Here is a 17515-nt window from a genome sequence, read left to right on the forward strand (position 1 = left end):
ACCATTTGCTTTTTTTGAGCACATAATCAACCATAGCATGGTTGATCATTTCTGCACCTTAGTATTGCCAGCTACATTGCAAATGCTAGAATCACTGTCTAAACCGTCATTGTATTCTGTATATTTTTCTGTGGGTTTTGCTGGGATATTGTGATTGGAAAAACTGCTGAGTATCTCACAAATAAATGCTGGATGCATTTAAAGTCTGTTGTAAACCATTTGCTTTCTGTTTTTCAGTTGTCTTCATATCATCTCACAATAAAGAATAAATGTGTTTTCCTATTGTTTTTTAAACCAATTTGGGCTTTAAAATTAACTCTCATTGGACATTTATTGTCATACTAATAAAGCTTTCACCCCTCAACATAAGTTACTTGTCATTGACAAATAAGTACGATTAGTTTTATCTGTAAATCCCTCTTTATTACAATAGGAATTCAATAAGCGTGTGTATTACCATTATTTATTGCCATTTAACATCATGCAACTCATTCCTTTGTTCCAGTTCTGCACGCTATCTTTGATGCTGTGACCTCCCCTTGTGCTGTTGTGGCCTGGCACAAAATACACTGTGCTGTGTGTTTTGCTTGATGGAGAGTATCTATGTGCTGGAAACCTCAGCTTGACTGTATGGGCTAGCTTTTGTGGATGTTGCAAACAAAGCTTTTTGCTAACTTGAGTCAGCCCAGACTTCTACAGCATCCTTCAAACCTCACAGCCCAGCCAGCGGAGAGAAAAACATCTTGTGAGTCTGAGGTGCAAGAAGGCGAATGTCCTGTAACGTCTGAAGAAGAACTCGCTTTGAGTAAACATCCCACTACTTCAGAGAAAGATCTCTCGGACGAGTCCTCAGCTAAACAGACTGATAAAGACAGAGGAAATGACACAGAAGAATCCCCTGAAGACTGCAAGCCTTTGGAGTCTAAAGTCAAGGACCATGAAGATGTTTCGCTGACAGAAGATGTAGCAAGTCTCGAAACAGAAAATAATGCCGGAGTTGTGTTACCTAAGAAATCACAAGTTCCTTTGAATGAAAGTACTGAGAAGACTGAGGAAGGAAAAGCAACAAGTCAGGGCAATGAGGACAGTAGCATTCAGAAAGAAACTGTCCAGTTAAAAGAAGGATCAGATAAAGATTCAAAGACTTACTTTGAGACGACATCAAAAAGTCAAGAAGAGGGATCATCACAAGGGTATTATGAACTCAGTTTAACCTCCGAGAAAGGGTTAAGTGTAGAATATGACAGAGCTCTGGATCAATTTGAAGGACGAGAGAAGAAAACTGTGAGGATATCACCTGATAAAGCACCATTAGAGCAACGCAGACTGTCCTTGAACATTCCTAGTGGGTCTTCGACAGAAACGACTGTAAAAGTAGACAAGTCGAGGAGATTCTCTGAAAGCTTGTGTCCAGTCAGTGGAAGCTTTGCGGGGACAGAAGTTCCTCCATTAACCCCATTTGTTGAGACGCATACTTCACCACTTCAGCCTGTAGTCTCCATTATCCCAACACCGACACCATCTGATAGCATCCAGACAATGGCAGATGCTTCTGCTGAGGGGCATGGTTCTAGCTCTGACCAATCAGAAAGCCTTTCTGATATGTTGGACTTGGCTGGGGTCCCACTTCGTCCATCAATACAGATGAGGGACCACATGAGACGAAAGTCAATGCCAGCCAGTGCGCTCCTCGGTAATGCCTTTGACAAGCTGAGTCTATCAGAGCAAATCTTGACAGAGGTGGCAGGGGAGAATCAACAGGAAGAGCTTGGCTACTGCGTGTTCAGTGAATACTCAGCACCCATGCCTTCTCCAGCTGATGTACCAAATCCTGGAGATTCTCAACACCAGCACTTCCCTTCTTTGGGTTCTGAAGAAGAAGAGGTTTCTAAAGTTGTGGAAACTGAAGCTGGTCAAACTCAAGTGCAACAAAAAGATCAGAAAGAAATTTCTCAAAACCCTGTGTTGGAAAAGAAAGATCCACCAGTAAAGACCTCCTTGATTCTGGAAAAAGCTGTGACTAGTGGATTAAAACCAGATCGCTTACGAATCCCAATGACGGCTTCGAAAGACCGTCTTACTGAACTTCGTCTGGAAACTGGCCTACCTGGGGACATAAAGATCCAGGCAATCCCTGAGGTGGATGTTGAAAAAGACCCCTCTAGAGAGGCCTCACCCATCCCACCGGACAACTCCTTCACTTTCACTCCTGCAGAAACTGGAAATAGATCTCCCCTGAGTCCCATCAGCCCCAAGTCTGAAGGAACCCTAGAAACTCAAGGCAGTGAGCCACAGGGAAATGATATGCCCAACAAATCTTCAGAATCCAAGAGTGTTGATGAACTGGAGGCAAACAAAGTGATGACAAACACTAAGATTGTAGATCAACAAGAAAAAGCTGAGGAAGCGGATAGAACCATGACGGCATCAGTGGAGCCTTTGCAAGATAGTTTGGAAGAAAAGCCTTTAATCTTAGGAGAAAAAGAAACACAAAAACCTTCAGACTTTTCTCAGCATTTATGCATTGAAAAGCCAGGAGGTGAAAAGGCTCCCCAAATCCAACTACCAGAGTTAACGCTAACAAAAGACTCATCAAGGCCACAAGTATTATCTCCAATCATTGTAATACCTCAAGCACAAGTAGATGAAGAGGTCGAAGAGGAGGATGACATTGAGATTGCGGAAGAGCCTCAAGAGATTATGGAAGAACCTGAGGAGATTCTGCACTCCAAGAGTAATATAACAGCAGAAAGTATACCTGATATACCTGAAGTGGAGGAGCAGAAGAAGGACCAAATGAGATTGATGGTTTGTGATAAGATGCTGGACGATGATCCCAAGTCGGGAGCTGAAGAATGGAGTCATAGTGCCCTAAACAGCGATGAAGGCGAGCCTGCTACCGACAGTTCACACTTGTCCCCATGTTCTGACCATGACCTATTACAGCAGTCTGAGGAAGGTGATGAGGAGGGAAAAAAGGAAGAGGACCTGCAGGTAGATAAGATGAAATCGTCAAAAGAAGAGAATGAAGGGGTAAAGAAAGATGAAACTTATCAAGAGGAAGTGGAAGGAGTTTATTATGATGCAACTGGTGATGAAAAAGAGAAAAAGGTCTTGATTGAAGAGGATGGAACGAAAGAGAAAGACATAGAGATTGGTGAAGAAGCAACTAGTCTGGCAACTAACGATGAAACCACAATGGACGTGTCCATCCTGGATACAGACAGTGGCTGGATGGACCCTCAAGGTACCCAGAACATTTAATATACCTATCACTTCTACAATATAGTCAAAGATCTTCAATCTGTATACTTAGAAAGCTGATATGCCTTGATGTAAGCTAGTACCTAGCTATGACAGCTGTGGAGAACTAGTCCTCTCTTGATACTTTTCTGCTGCAGATGATGACAAAAGTATTATGACTGAGCAAATCGAAGCCCTTCCTCAGACACAGAGTTCTACTGCTGCAGCTACGGTGGTGGACTGCCCTGCTAAACAGTTACCCGGCAAAGGAAGGGGGCGCCTTGGCACTACTGAATGTAAAGTGACACGCAAAGCACCGACCTACCATCCCCCAAGAGAGGAGATAAGAAAGAAAAAAGGTTCTCGTTCTGTTTTCAAAAAGTATTTATAGCCAGAAAATTAACTTTCTTGTTACTACCAAAACCCTTGACTTTAAAACCAGCTTTTTATGTCAAAACTGAGTTGTGCATGATGGTATAATTATGTCTCTCCTCTTCGCCAGTAGGCGTGAGGAGGGCTGACCAGAGTAAGGTGTCAGCCCTCCAAAGTCGCTCTCCATCTCGAAAGAGTGGAGCCAAAGTGGCAGCCAGACATCCTAGGCCTGCTCCGCTTCACGGCTCTGCTAAGCGCAAGGCCACAGGTGAACACCTTTCGCCAGGTATCAGCGCTGTGAATGGAGAGAGATCACATACATGTTGTGAAATCAGTATATATGTGACCTATGTGGAAGATTCAGAAGCAGATCTCTCTTTATTTTTGGCTCTTTGAGAAGTTGAGCAGTGGCAATGTAGCTGGCAAACATCGTGTGCTTCTTACCCATCAAACGTTTCCGTTACTTTCACTGCCTTAACTGCTGTCTTTCTTTGCATCATTATTGTTTATTTCTGCTCAGTGTTTCTTTTGTTTATGATTCTTGTTTTTTAACATAGAGGGAAATAAAAAGTTAAGTCTTGTTTAATTTGTCATTTTTGAAACATAAACCAAATGTGGCTTGCTGTTTTGTACCTTTCCTTTGGAACTGTCCATTCATTACATGTGTGCACCACATATGTGCAATCCTAGAAGATGTCTCCCCCTAGTGGTTAACATTGAGTATTGCTTCTTTTCCCACAGGTATGGCACACCACCAGCCACTCAGTGTGGCCCAGCCGTCCAGGGAGAGGCCCACTGTAAGTAATATTGTACTGTTTTAACAAATTCTAGATCGATGGGGCGTGCTTATGTCACAACCCAACGAGTATTTTTCTCCCATACAGACATGAAAATATTTAAATCTGCAAAATTGATAAGGGGCAAAACATAAATAGAGAAGGAGAAAATCTTTAAGCAAGAGCAGTAGTTGAAGCATTCACTAAGTCCGATGAGAGCAGAAGCATCACTTTGAGATTTACAAGCAAGGAGGATTGTTGAGTGGAATTTTGAGAGAGCAGGCAGTCTAATGCAGTCCCACATCACTCTGATCTATGTTGCTTCTTGTCGCCTTTCTGCATGATGTTGGCTAAATATATCTGCATGTCTTCATCCTTATATTGTTTTCTTCTTGTCTGATGAATCATGTCGTCTTGCATGCTCGCCTTCTGTCTTTGTCAGTCGCGACAGAGAAAATCTGTGAGTAAAGATGTTTCCATGCAGAAGAATCCCATATCTTCATTACTATCATCTTTCAGTCATCATTTCTGTCCTTTTGAAGTGTATTTTCCTTTCATTTTTCATCTCTTGGTCGCTTCCTCTATCTTGCATGCGTCCTCCCCTCTCATTACGTGGATTACCCAGAGCCCCACGAGGGCCGTTCTGTTAAAGATGGCAGTGCAGCGCGGTGGGGGGTGCCCCCGGCCGAGTTCTGCCTGCAGCCTTAAACGGAGCCCCCTGGTGGAGGCAGTGATATGCGAGGCTCGGCCCGCCTCTGCCTGCTCCCGCTCTCCCCCTCCACCAAACAAATGGGTAAATTGGAGAGAAGAGAGAAGGTCTGGGGCATAGATGGGGGGTACCTGTCTGGATTATTGACCCTGTGGTGTGTGTTGCTTCAGGAGAGAACATACCGCAGCCCGGAGAAGAGGTCATCCCTTCCTAGGCCAGCCAAGTCTCTGACTCGCCATATTCCTGCTGCTGAGCAAGAGGACAGCACCCCCTCCAGGCCAACCTGTAAGATTACACTCCCTCAAACGTGCAGTTTTTAAATCTCACTTCCTTCCACCCTCCTGCTCTCCTTTAAACTCCCTGTTCTCTCCTAAAGCGATCCGAACCGACTCCAGAGGAGACGGCAGGTCTGGAAGAGCCCCTAGTATGGCAGGTAGAGCACCCTGTAGCTCCTTCCCCATCAACAGCTAAACATTTAGTCATTGATCTCCATTATATCACAGAAGAGCTCCATGCACATTTACACTGTGGCTCAGTCAAAGCCCCTGCTGCCTTATCAGAGAAACAGGTGGGATCCAGACCAACAGGTGTGCTGCTTCTGGGCTTAGATCCTATTGGTGTTTTCTCTGGTAACCTGGCAACAAGCAGCTGGAGGACAAATGTTGTGATTAGCCTCTGACTGTTTAAACATTCCTGTTTAATCTGGGCTTGTTTGTCCAATGAAACTTGAGCACATGTAGCCACATGTGCTCATGTCTAACCATAAGAAGCAGACCAAAAATGTTTCATCTTAGATTTGTCTTTTGTCTTCAGGAAGGTTTTTAGTTCAGATCTCTTAACACTTAATTTTTTTTACCCTGACATCACCTGATTAGTTCCTTAACAAAATAATATCACTCACATTGTCCATCCTGCAAAGGGTTATTTAGGCCAAGATGTGTATATGATGTGTATGTGTATGGCACACACTTGTGTGTGGAGATTGAAACTGGACTTGGATAGTTGTGGACATTGAAAATAATCGTTCACTAGCATATGGCTGTTGAAGTAGTCAGTGAATTGGATGAAGTACTTCATCCATACTTCACCTTCCACCTATGGAAGATGGGGTTCTGGGGACAACTGATCAAATACACTGACGTCTTTTAGTGCAGAGGATGAAGTATCAGTTGCTAAAATAGACAATAAAACAGAAAGTAAAGACTTGTTTTGCGTCAAGGCAATCGTTTTTCTTATTGACTAGTTTGACTAGTCAATGTCCAGTCAGTTTGAGGCGTAAATGTTGCCACAAAATGTTTTATTGTACAAGGTAACATCTTGATTTCTGAGTACAGATCATAATTTGAGTTGCAACTAGTGTATGGTAAAGGAGCAACCTTTCCTCCTCCCCTAAGGCACAGACTCAACCCGGTCCCGGTCGGTCCGCAGTGGCGCTTCCACCCCAGGGTCTGCCGTCACACCCGGTACACCGCCCAGCTACTCCTGCCGCACCCCGGGGTCGCGCACCCCCGGCAGCCACACACCCAAGTCCTTCAGCGTCCTCCAGGAGAAGAAGGTGGCAGTGATCCGGACCCCACCCAAGTCCCCTTCGTCAGTCCAGCGGCAGCTGAAGGTCATCAACCAGCCGCTTCCCGACCTGAAGAATGTAAAGTCCAAGGTCGGGTCCACAGCCAACTTGAAGCACCAGCCGAAAGGAGGACAGGTAGACCAACGGGAAGGTTTAATGTGGCCTGTTTGGACCTGTTCAGAGGTGATAGAAGGGCCTGTTGGGTTTTGTTTGCATTCAGTTAGTTTTTTGAGTAGTTTTGCACTTGCTCCCAAGACATGTGGAACAGGGTTGACCTGTTCAGGGGGGGTGGTGTCCAGTGAACCTTATTAATAAAACAACATAAAGTTATTCATTGATTGTTTCTCTGGTCAGATTTGTTCTGAGGAAAGTATAATCCAAATTTTGTGGATGTGCCAAATCCTGCCACATGAAGGCAGTAAATGGCCAGGTTTTCTTCCTATCCTTTAATGGAAAATCACAAAGTAGCAGGTGTTGTGACCACACTGGTTAAATAATATTCTTTTAAATACGATGCCTCGTCCTTCTGATGAGCACACATATTGTCTCATATTCTCCAATTGTAGACGCATCTGTAGAGCTTTGATGCTAACTACCAGAGATGGTGACATGTGAAGAAGGGTTTCCTCTGGTTCTGTAGAAATGTCACATGTCCACCCTCAGTCACTGTGCGTCCTGCTCCGTGTCCTCTGCTCTGTCCGCTGCCATCTCCGTCTGCCGCCGCCTCAGGCCTCGCGTCTCCGCCGTCTCTATGTCCTCCTTCCCTCTGCTTCTTTTTCTGTCCCTCTGCTTCCTCCTCGGCGCAGCAGCACCAGCAGCACCAGCCGCACCAGCAAACACGGTTAGATTTAACAACATCTATCTGTGTAGGAAGATCCATAAAAACCCTCCTCTTTGGCTGGAAGGACCACCAGCCCTTGGGAGCTGCTTTGGTCATGGCTGCCAAGGATTTTCCCTCCAGCTCTGAGGAGTATTTATAATCCAGCTTCTAGAGCCACTCAGAGCTTCTAGAGCCACTCAGAGCGCAGAAAAGACTTCATTTAACCTTCTCTATTTTTTTTTAGCTGTTTTTTCTTAAAAACAGATGCTTTTAAGAATTTCCCCAGAGCTCTCCCTTCTGAGCCAAATATAGGCACAGGCAGTTAAGGGAGAAAATCTTGACTGAAACTTTATGGGGATATAATGTACTGCAGATATTTTGATTGTGAATCATTGTCAACATTAAATCTAAAAACTTAAACCTTAAAATGTAAGAATAGTTTTATAACTTTCTTCAAATTTAGATGTAGTATTTGGTAGAATACTACCAAATACTACTAAAATAATAACTTTCTAGTTATTATTTTTATTTTATTTTATTTATGCCTTTAAAAACTAATCAGTATGTTTTTATGTTACTTTGAAGTCTGGCCTCTTCATCTCTGAGAGGCCAGAGTTTTTCCACAGCGGATGATGATGATGATGATGATGATGATGATGATGATGATGATGATGATGATGATGATGATGATGCTCCTGAATGGATATTTTCAAGCTGATTATATGTAATGTAATTATAGTATGTAATTACATTACATACTATAATCAGATGAATGAAGCACCTTCAGGTGTTTTAGAAAGGTGAACCGAGCTCCGTCATTCTCTTCCTGATTTATTTTGGGATTTCCGTGATGTCACACAAAGAAGCAGCATGTTTTAGGTGTTGTGTTAAAATTTATCAACAGGTAGCAACACCCCTTTTTTTAGCAGCATTTAAAAGCTCTGACATCAGCTAAATTTACAAATTTGAAGAAAGTATTAAAAAGAACATATTATTGAACTGATTTAGTTTGTTTTTATATATTCTGGGTAAATTTTTAATAAATTAAACATACAGGTCTGACATAAATTATTCAAGGTCTCGTTGTCGCACAGGTTTTTTTGTCTTTTTTGATAGATACAGAAGTTTGTATTATTTGGTGCTGGTGCGCTCCTCCGCCCCCTCTTCTGATGCCACCCAGGGCAGCCGCCCATGTGGTGTCCATCTTGAACTCTGTGAAACATCAAAGCCTGTTGAGCCTTATGTTTTTCCCTGAATCCCCTTCTCTATTCCTCTACCTTGCCGTTCTGTATTGTTTTCCCTTTTTAAAGTTTTTTTTTTTTTTACATAATTTTAAACCGACACAAGTTGAAAAAAAATCACCTCAATTACAACCTTTTCCTTTAACTTACCCATTGTTCAGTTTTTATTTTTTTTAATTTTTTTAATTTTTTTTATCACCATCAACATTATTATCCCAATTTTATTTTAGGTTCAGATTTTAAGCGAGAAGCTGGACTTCACTCATGTTCAGTCAAAGTGCGGCTCCAAGGATAATCTCAAGCACACGCCCAAAGGAGGCCATGTATGTAACTTTTCTCTCTTTCGCTTCTTTTGCTGTTTTTTTTTTTTTTCAGCTTTTATGCTCTGACATCCTGCTTTTATATGTGTCCATCTGTTTGTCTGTCAAACATTGAGGAGTTGAACTCTTGTTTTCTTTGCTGTGAATCGGCTTCTATCGTGTCGAGGAGAAATGAAGAACTGGGACATTTTAGCAGGATTATTTTTGGTGAAACAGCCGAGACGATGTGGTCTATTTCCAGTTCACCTCTGTTTTTTTTTTTTTCTTGGGTCTTTGGATCAGGAAAGCCAATGAACGTGTCATTTTTTAGGTCATGATTCCAAGCGTTAAGCTGGACTTTAGCCACGTTCAGTCTAAATGTGGCTCCCTGGATAAGGTGCACCACGCAGCCGGTGGGGGAAACGTGAGTGACTGCGGAAAAAGTTCCTGTCGTCTCCGGCTCCCTCCATCCCCATCGGCGTCCAGCATGTCTGTAATGTGTAGCTGTGGTGTGTTCCTGTGACTTCTACCTCAGACATTAAATATAGAAACCATTCACGATGTTAAAAAGATGAACCAGCGTCCCTCCAGCATGCGGGGAGTTCAATTTAAACGAGGAACTTCCTCTCTCTGTGGTGTCAAGGTCTACCGCTTGCTCTCTCCAGGAAGTGATGTCACCAGTCCACTTCCTCTGCCATAACCTCACAGATCCATGTTGTGATTTGTGTCTCCCCGCTCCACTCAACGTCTTTAACTGCATTTCCATATCAAAACATGTCAGATTGGTTTCTCTTTTCCTTGGATTGTGATCCCAGCTGCTTCCTTCCTGCTGCAGGTTCAAATCCAGACCAAGAAGATTGACTTGAGCCACATCACCGCCAAATGTGGCTCCATGTCCAACATTCATCACAGACCTGGTAATCATTGTGTTGAATGTGCATTTCTGACCCTACTGGATTCATCTTTGGAGCAGTTTTGTTCACAAAGCTTCCTCAAATGTCGCATTTAGATGCATTTTTATGCAGACGATACTGAAACATCATGTGGTTTTTCATCCACATCTTTTGAGTGATGATCACTGTGTCTTTGTCTTGATGAACTTTTTTTTATTATCTTAACATATGTTATTAGAACGAAGCAGGTCTAGTTGTTGTTTCTAAAAAGTTCTCCATAATCACAGTGTTGAGTCTATAAATGTCTCGATCCACATGGAAACACAAGAAATGTTCCAAATTCTTAAAGGTCGGATGCGCGCAACTGTTTAGTTTAAAAAACAAAAACAGAAGAAGCTTAGTTTGTTGTTTGTTTTTGTTTTTGTTTTCAAAAAGTTGATTCTTGGTTATTAGCTTGAAGATTCAAACATTGCTTAGCTTTGGTATCTAATAGTTACCAATAGTTGCTGTTTCAGTGTTTGAACAAATCAACATTACTGTTGGTCAAAGATGATAAACTTTGCATATTCACACATAACCCTAAAAATCAAATAAAGAACATAAACTGACCTATCAGCCTTTTTATTATCATTATTTCAATCTTAGGCTAGTTAGCATGCTAACTTCTATTAGCTTCTCAAGTTTCACAATCAACATTTTCGCTAGTCAATCTACAGTTCACTGTGTGTAACTCGTGCAATAGCAGGTAGACGGTGGTGTGTGCCCATCTTCATGCAGCTGCCATATTAGGTATCTGTGTTGATATATTTATGACTTTAGAGGGCATTCCGGAGAATATTATGAGTTAAGATTTTGGATAGTCCAGCTTCAGATTAAAATTTTTTATTTTTGACAGTAAACTGAAGTTTAATCAAGCAGGTTAACCGTGCGGTAAAGAGTTGTATTCTACAATGATTTGATTTGTTTTGGTATCAGATCATGTCTGTTGTCGGGAGTCTCTTTTAGTGAACATGTTAGGAATCAAGTGGAGTAACTCCAAAATATATTGACCCTCATTCCTTCGGTAGAAGCAAAATTGCTTGTTAAATCCACAACTGCTATTGCTCTTCTTTCTGGAGGACAATAAATGGATGTATAGGAATGTTTCTGTGTATTTAGGCCTTCATCCAGAGCGAATGTTTAATGATTATATTTGCTATGATGTGAAACTCTTGCCAAAAAGTTGTCCTTCAAGAGTCTTTGACAAATGGGATTACAAATTAAATTAAATTAAATCACAAATTACCTAGTGGGAACAAGCTGCCAAATAAAAGATGAAAGCCTCTTATTTATTATTTAATGATGATATTTTAGTCTTTTCTACTGTTGTTCAAACAAAACATTTGCCTCAGAGCAATTCTCTCCTTATGTTGTCTCCATATTTTATGACTCTGTAACATCAAGCCTTGTTCCCAGGGGGCCTAGAAGACTGCCCTGTCTTTGCTCCGGGGTTTCTTAGCCCATTCAGCCCTAGGGAAGTGTGGCGCTCTCTGGGATGACGTCTCACAGCTTTCTGTTGTTTTCCCAGGGGGAGGAAACATCCGTATCGAGAATGTGAAGCTGGATTTCAAAGATAAGGCTCACGCCAAGGTCGGTTCCCTGGACAATGCCAGCCACATGCCGGGAGGAGGGAATGTCATGGTAACAAAATTTTACATTCACTTTTACTGTCAAGATTTTAAGTGTCAGGTGAAAATATTTATTAAATAGAAGGATGAATGCAGGAAATAAGTCGAGTGAGATGGGCAGTGTTGACGGGGCAGGGTTGAGGTAGACGTGGTCCTGCCCTAGGTTTTGACCTTGACTCCTTGGATCCGTTTCTCCTTCTTTCCCGACCAATCAGATTGAGAGCCACAAGCTGAGCTTCCGGGAAACGGCCAAAGCTCGTGTGGACCACGGCGCCGAAATCATCATCACCCACTCCCCCGGTGTGGAGACGGGGGGCACGTCTCCCCGCCTGTCGTCCGCCGGCAGCATCAACATGATGGAGTCGCCCCAGCTGTCCACACTGGCACAGGACGTCACGGCCGCGCTGGCCAAGCAGGGCTTATGAGCTTTCAGTCCGTTCCCCGCCGTCCTCCTGTCATTGTGGCCCCCCTCATAGACATCCAGCGGTGTCCCTTCAGTGCAACATGTCCCCCAATACCTCATAACCCCCACAGTTGTAGTCGATCGGGCTGTCGTTCGCCCATTTGGATTTTAAAGACTAGATTCTGCCGCCTTTAAACAGGAAGCCTCTCAGTTCTTTGATCCTCAACTCAAATATGGATGTTCGTTTCAGATCTGATAGGCCGAAGGGTCGATTGTCTCAGCAAGTGGTTTTTACGATTGTATGACGAATTTTTTTGAAGCGCATCGCCACAGCCCTCCAGAATTTATACGGTACCGAATGCGATTTATTGCTACTAGAAAATTAATGTTGTCTTAAAGGATACAAATGTATGAGAGACTGACGGAAAAATGCGAAAGAGTGGCTGACAAGTGGACATGTCTGCTGAAATGTGACATGAGTTTGTCTTTGTTCGCCTGTTGGATTTTAATGTTTTCTTGCTCTGTTTTCTTTTTTTTTTTTTACATAAATGTTACTGTAGTGTTACCGTTTTGTACCTTCCCTGTGGCTGCTCTGGCTTATTGGCAATTATAATAACCATGGCAGTTGTGTAAAATGTCAAGCGATGAACAGCTAGCTTTATAATGGGCTTTTTTTTTTTTTTTCTTTTTAGTTGTTTTTGTCCCCCCAAAGCTGCCTGTTTACGTTCGTTTTTATATTTGCGTTGTAGTTTTACAAGATTAGACAATACTGTTGTGCTGGCATGGCAACAAAAAAAACAGATTAAGTTGGAGCTATTTGCAGCTATTTTAAACTTTTTAAGTTTGAACGAAAACGGCCCGGATACAATCCAAGTCAGGCCTGAATAAGCCTTGCGACCCTCCTTGTTTTTGCTAAAACACTGGGTGGTACGTTGTGTTCAAATGGGTTAAGAGCCCAGAGTTTGTTCAGACTAAGTGTGAAGTTTGAAGCTTTATATGAAAACATTCCTGTGGGGTAAAAAAAGATAAAATAAATGTGTTGGTTTTGATCGTTGCTGGAAGTTCAGAAGAATGAAAGCTAGAGTTCTTTTTCTTTCTAAAAAAAAAAATAAAAAATAAGTCAAACGAAACTCTTCTATCAGAATTTTGCTCTCCTTTGTGGAACCCTTTTTGCCCCCGCCAGTGTTTCCCCCGTGCTTCCTCTTTCTCCACCCCCTCTTTGCCTGTGTAAGTGTATTTAAAGAAATGTAGATGTGTGTGCACTATTTCCAATGTTTGAGATGTACTGATGATGACAAATGCTCTGACAAAATGACGACCGCATAAATAAAGAAAATAAAAACTGATTTTCTGGAGTTGCTTGTTTTGATTCAGTTTGGTTGCTTCAGAAAAAGCCACTTTACTTTTTTCCTAACATCCATGATAAGGTCAAGAAAATGCTTTTTTTATTTATGGTCATTACTTTTTCTTTTGTTTATGCATTAAAACGGCTTGCTTAGTTTATCTCAAAGCAGTTTTTGCCAGCTATTTTCTAATTGACTCTTCTGTTGTGAATTTTAACTTTGAGACTTTGCGTAGCAGGAATACTTTTCCAGACACTGTCATTATTTACTACATATTTTCAGTCTAGATATCTTTCTAAAGATAGGCAGTGTTTTTTGTCATTGAGGCCCAACGCTGTGGTCACAACCTACAGATACAGATATGAATGTTAGGAGACATTTGAGACTGATCGTAGTTTAGCTAGCATTAGCCAGTTGGCTATCAGCTGGTCAGATTACAAAAACTTCACTGATTTCTACTCAAATATTAATTTGAATGTTGGTCCAGAAGAATGTTTAGTCACAAATGATTGTGGTTTGGTTAGGATTAGCCAGCTATTGACTAAATGAACAACAAAACTATCATTAAAATTTGTTGAAAAAAGTTACCATTTCTGACACTATGTATTCTGGTTGGCATTTTCTTTCATTTTTATCCAACAGCTAACAGCTAGCTTCATGGTTAGCTTAATCTGCTGACATGAAAGTGTGGTTATTTCTGTTATTCGACCTGTAAACGTTGTCAGTAGTGTTGTCCCACGCTTTGGCCACTAAATTGGAAAGATTCCAAGAAGTACACTGATCCCATCCCATAAACATTGTTTAGCTGACCCAGAAGTGTTTACAGAACACAGAGTGAGATTGATTAATTTGGTTAGCATTAGCCAGTCATTGACAGATGTATTGTTTGGTTTTCATTTGGAGCCAAAAACAAATGCAGACACAGGCTCAGATGTGAAGTGAATTATTTTTCACTTTGAAAAATCTAAACTTACAGATAAAGGGAACAGGGCATGGAAGAGAAACAGAGGAATGGAAGAAACCAGAGAGAAACAAATGAAACCAGGAGCTTAAATATCAAAACATAGGTGAAAATGACAAAAAGGAACCAGATGGACTAATCGGAGGAAATGAGGTACAATTAACACAAAAGAAAACTAAGATTCAAAAACTACAAACCTAGAGGAAAACCATGACAATCTAAAATAAATAAATGTATACAAGAAACAAAACTGAAAGGAAATGAATGTCTATGGAAATAACAAGCACAAAGAAATGAACTGAACATGTTGAGACCACAGGAACATAAATGAACAAGGGAATGATCAGAACAACACAAACAAAATCCCAAACACCCAGGGATCGTGACAGGAGGAGGGTGAGTCATTTAGGAAAGTCAGCGTTGGCACCAAAACTGGTTTGAGTCACATGTTTTGTTGGCTGTTTATTTCTTCTTTGTGGGGATTAAAATGATGTTTAAAGAAAATATTTTTCTTTATCTTTTGGGAATGCTAAAAGTTATTAATGTCACACAGGGTGGTCTGGATATTTAAAAACTGGTGGATTTTTATCCACAATCATTTCTCAGTTTTACAGAGAATTAATAAAAATAATGGTGACTTTCCAGTGAGTGACAATTCTCCAGTTAAAATGCCTTGTTGGTGGCCACACTCAACAAACTGAGACTACAATTCACTCAGGGTCACCAAAATTTGACAACAGATTGGAAAATATCATCTGATCCATATTGTTTTGTTTTTTCTTATAATACCCAAACTTATAATACCCAAAGTTTGGGTATTATAAGATCTGGTGTCTTGCTTTGAGCACAGAGACTGAGAGGTTTTTCCTCTATCAAACATGCTATTTATTTTTATCTCTGATACCTGCTGGCCTCTGGTTTGCAACCAGCTTCTTACTATGAGAAACCAGCAATTTCCTCCCAGTGTCAGAATCTCACTGAGTAAGAAACTGCATGAGGTTTTCTTACACTTTAATATGTCTGCAATAATGCATATAAAATAAGCCAATAGAGTTTCAATTTACAATTTGTATATCTTCGTATCATGTGGTAGATCTCAGCCGGCTGGTGGGAGGAAAAGTAGATCTTGGTGTCAAAAAGTTTGGGTACCCCTGATCTAATCACCCAAACCGTCCTGGTTCTGATCTGAACAGAACCCCGACAAACCGGTGGATGTCTTAATATGCATCCATTATGCCCGTTTACAGGAAGAATGATAAATATGGTACAATTGGGATTATCTCGTGAGTAGGAAGGCCTGCTGCTGTAGAGGAGTTGATGAGCAGTAATTGAACCCATCTGTGGGGAGGGAGATAAGAGGAACCGGAGTAGAGCCAGAGAAGTTTATTTCTTGGATTGGTGCTGACAGGAGGGTCGTTCCATGTGACAGGAGAAGAGGCTGGTTGCCTCTTTTAGGGAGCCGAGTGTTAGATGTGCCCTTTCAGCCAGACCTGACCTACCTGGTGGAGGTGTGATCCAGCACCTCAAGTGGAGCCTCACCTGCCAGAACCACAGGGTGACCAGGTGTGTCTGTTCAACACAGGTGTGTCATACCCTTTGACCCCATGAGGTGGGAGCTTTTTAAGAACTTAAAAGTATGCAAAGCTTCCATCCAAAACAATTCATTTTAACTACATGTGAATTAATGAATGTACTTTATTAATCCCAGAGGGAAATTCACATTTCAGTACAACCTGTCCAAAAACAGCATAAAAACTTCACACATGTCAAAAATAGTTTATGAATCATTTTATTTGTTTTCTCTTCACATAAATAGAAAAAAATTTGTGTGCTTTAGAGAAAGACTGGATTTAATTTCTAATTCTTTTGGTTGAGCTTACTTACTTTTTCCATGCATGAAATATTAAAAAAGCAGCATGTTCTTTCATTAAGAAGTTTCAATGATACTTTTTTAATTTTATACTGAAAGAAGCAAAACACCTAACCATTTTTTGATGCCTTGGTTGACTTATAAAGTTTGATCAAACTGGACAAAAATAAAATAAAACACAGGAGCTTACCATTTTATCCTGTTAGGGAAGTTTCTTCTTGTGTTGCCTCACAACCAATCAAAAAGTAGGAAATAATTTAAATTCTTCTGGAGGATTAAATAAATATACTGCAGTCCAATATAAAAAAAGTAAAATAACCTTTTTTCTTCTTCTTTTTGTACTTTAACCGGGTAAGTTAGTAAGAACAAATTCTTATTTACAAGAACATACATAAAATGAACAAACACTAACAGCACTGTTGAATCATAAAACAGCAAGAACAATAGGGACAAGGGCATATTATAAAAGTGACATTAAATTTTAGCTGAAGCATGTGCAGGTTTCAGACAGCATCTGCTTTAAATTACTACACACATGCGTAAAACCAATAGAAAACCACCCACATGTCTGATGCTGCCCTGGGCAACCTCCCATATGGTCCACATCAAACGTCACCTGAATACAATACACGAGTTTTACGACCGATAAATATGATCAGGTTAGGAAAAGTGAAATCATAGTTAGTTAAATGATGTGTTTTATCTTTCAGTCCCCGCATAGGTGTTAAAAAAAATCAGCCTTTATATTTAATTATAAAACAGTAAAACATCTGTAATCCTGGTTTATCGGATGAAGGTCAGACTTGATGGTGATGATGTTTCTTCCCAGGTCATTAACCAACCTGTTGATGCTGACAGATGTCAGCAGAAACGTAGCGTCTTTAGAGGAGCTGCACCCCGAACACAGCCCCCCTCTGCGGGGTGGAGGAACCAGAAACAATCGGCTCCAGCCCGCTGTTCCGCGGAGGTGCAGAAATCGTTTTGCTCTCCCCCTTTTTCCTCCTCCTCCTCCTCCTGCCGCCGCTCTCTCTCCCTCTCAGTTTCCACAGCCGCCGATCGACACTTGCAGCCATTTTACGCAGGATGAACCCAATCATGTGCTGAGGAGGGAAGCGGGGGAGGAAGGCTGTGCGGATCACCTGGACGGAGCCAGGAGCCGCAGCCGCAGCGGGAGCGCCAGCCGCGGCTCCCGGTCAGCCAGCAGCACCAGTCCGGGGACAACATGGTGAAGAGGAAGAGCCTGGACGAAAACGAGCCGGAATGCGGGAAGGGAGTCCCGTTCCCCATCCAGACCTTCCTCTGGAGGCAGACCAGGTCGGTGGAGGCGGGATAACAGGTGTCTGGTATTGGT

At 41.7% G+C, this 17515-nt stretch overlaps 2 protein-coding genes across 35 annotated transcripts in view; both read left to right on the forward strand.

Annotated features, from left to right (window-relative positions):
* LOC103139183 (microtubule-associated protein 2-like) overlaps positions 1–13336 on the forward strand; it is a 31891-nt gene extending 18555 nt beyond the window's left edge. For 3 of the 18 annotated variants that reach the window (XM_016672281.1, XM_016672280.1, XM_016672290.1), the window contains 13 exons: positions 719–3247; positions 3402–3602; positions 3746–3901; positions 4357–4412; positions 4834–5184; positions 5271–5385; positions 5477–5533; positions 6495–6802; positions 8959–9051; positions 9359–9451; positions 9863–9944; positions 11488–11600; positions 11803–13336. In XM_016672281.1, the coding sequence (XP_016527767.1) occupies positions 719–3247; positions 3402–3602; positions 3746–3901; positions 4357–4412; positions 4834–5184; positions 5271–5385; positions 5477–5533; positions 6495–6802; positions 8959–9051; positions 9359–9451; positions 9863–9944; positions 11488–11600; positions 11803–12012 (4364 nt within the window). In that variant the 3' untranslated portion in view covers positions 12013–13336. Of the gene's footprint in view, positions 1–505; positions 3248–3401; positions 3603–3745; positions 3902–4356; positions 4413–4833; positions 5185–5270; positions 5386–5476; positions 5534–6494; positions 6803–8958; positions 9052–9358; positions 9452–9862; positions 9945–11487; positions 11601–11802 lie in introns of all 18 variants that reach the window. The other 15 variants (XM_016672288.1, XM_016672295.1, XM_016672287.1 and 12 more) reach the window with 14 other exon arrangements.
* A 2893-nt stretch (positions 13337–16229) lies between these two features.
* unc80 (unc-80 homolog (C. elegans)) overlaps positions 16230–17515 on the forward strand; it is a 45973-nt gene continuing 44687 nt past the window's right edge. For 4 of the 17 annotated variants that reach the window (XM_016672264.1, XM_016672272.1, XM_016672271.1 and 1 more), the window contains exon 1: positions 16233–17478. In XM_016672264.1, coding sequence (XP_016527750.1) covers positions 17387–17478 — 92 coding nt within the window. In that variant the 5' untranslated portion in view covers positions 16233–17386. Of the gene's footprint in view, positions 17479–17515 lie in introns of all 17 variants that reach the window. The other 13 variants (XM_016672267.1, XM_016672269.1, XM_016672268.1 and 10 more) reach the window with 6 other exon arrangements.

The sequence above is a fragment of the Poecilia formosa genome, unplaced genomic scaffold, assembly GCF_000485575.1.
Source record: "Poecilia formosa unplaced genomic scaffold, Poecilia_formosa-5.1.2 Scaffold58, whole genome shotgun sequence".
Taxonomy (NCBI): domain Eukaryota; kingdom Metazoa; phylum Chordata; class Actinopteri; order Cyprinodontiformes; family Poeciliidae; genus Poecilia; species Poecilia formosa.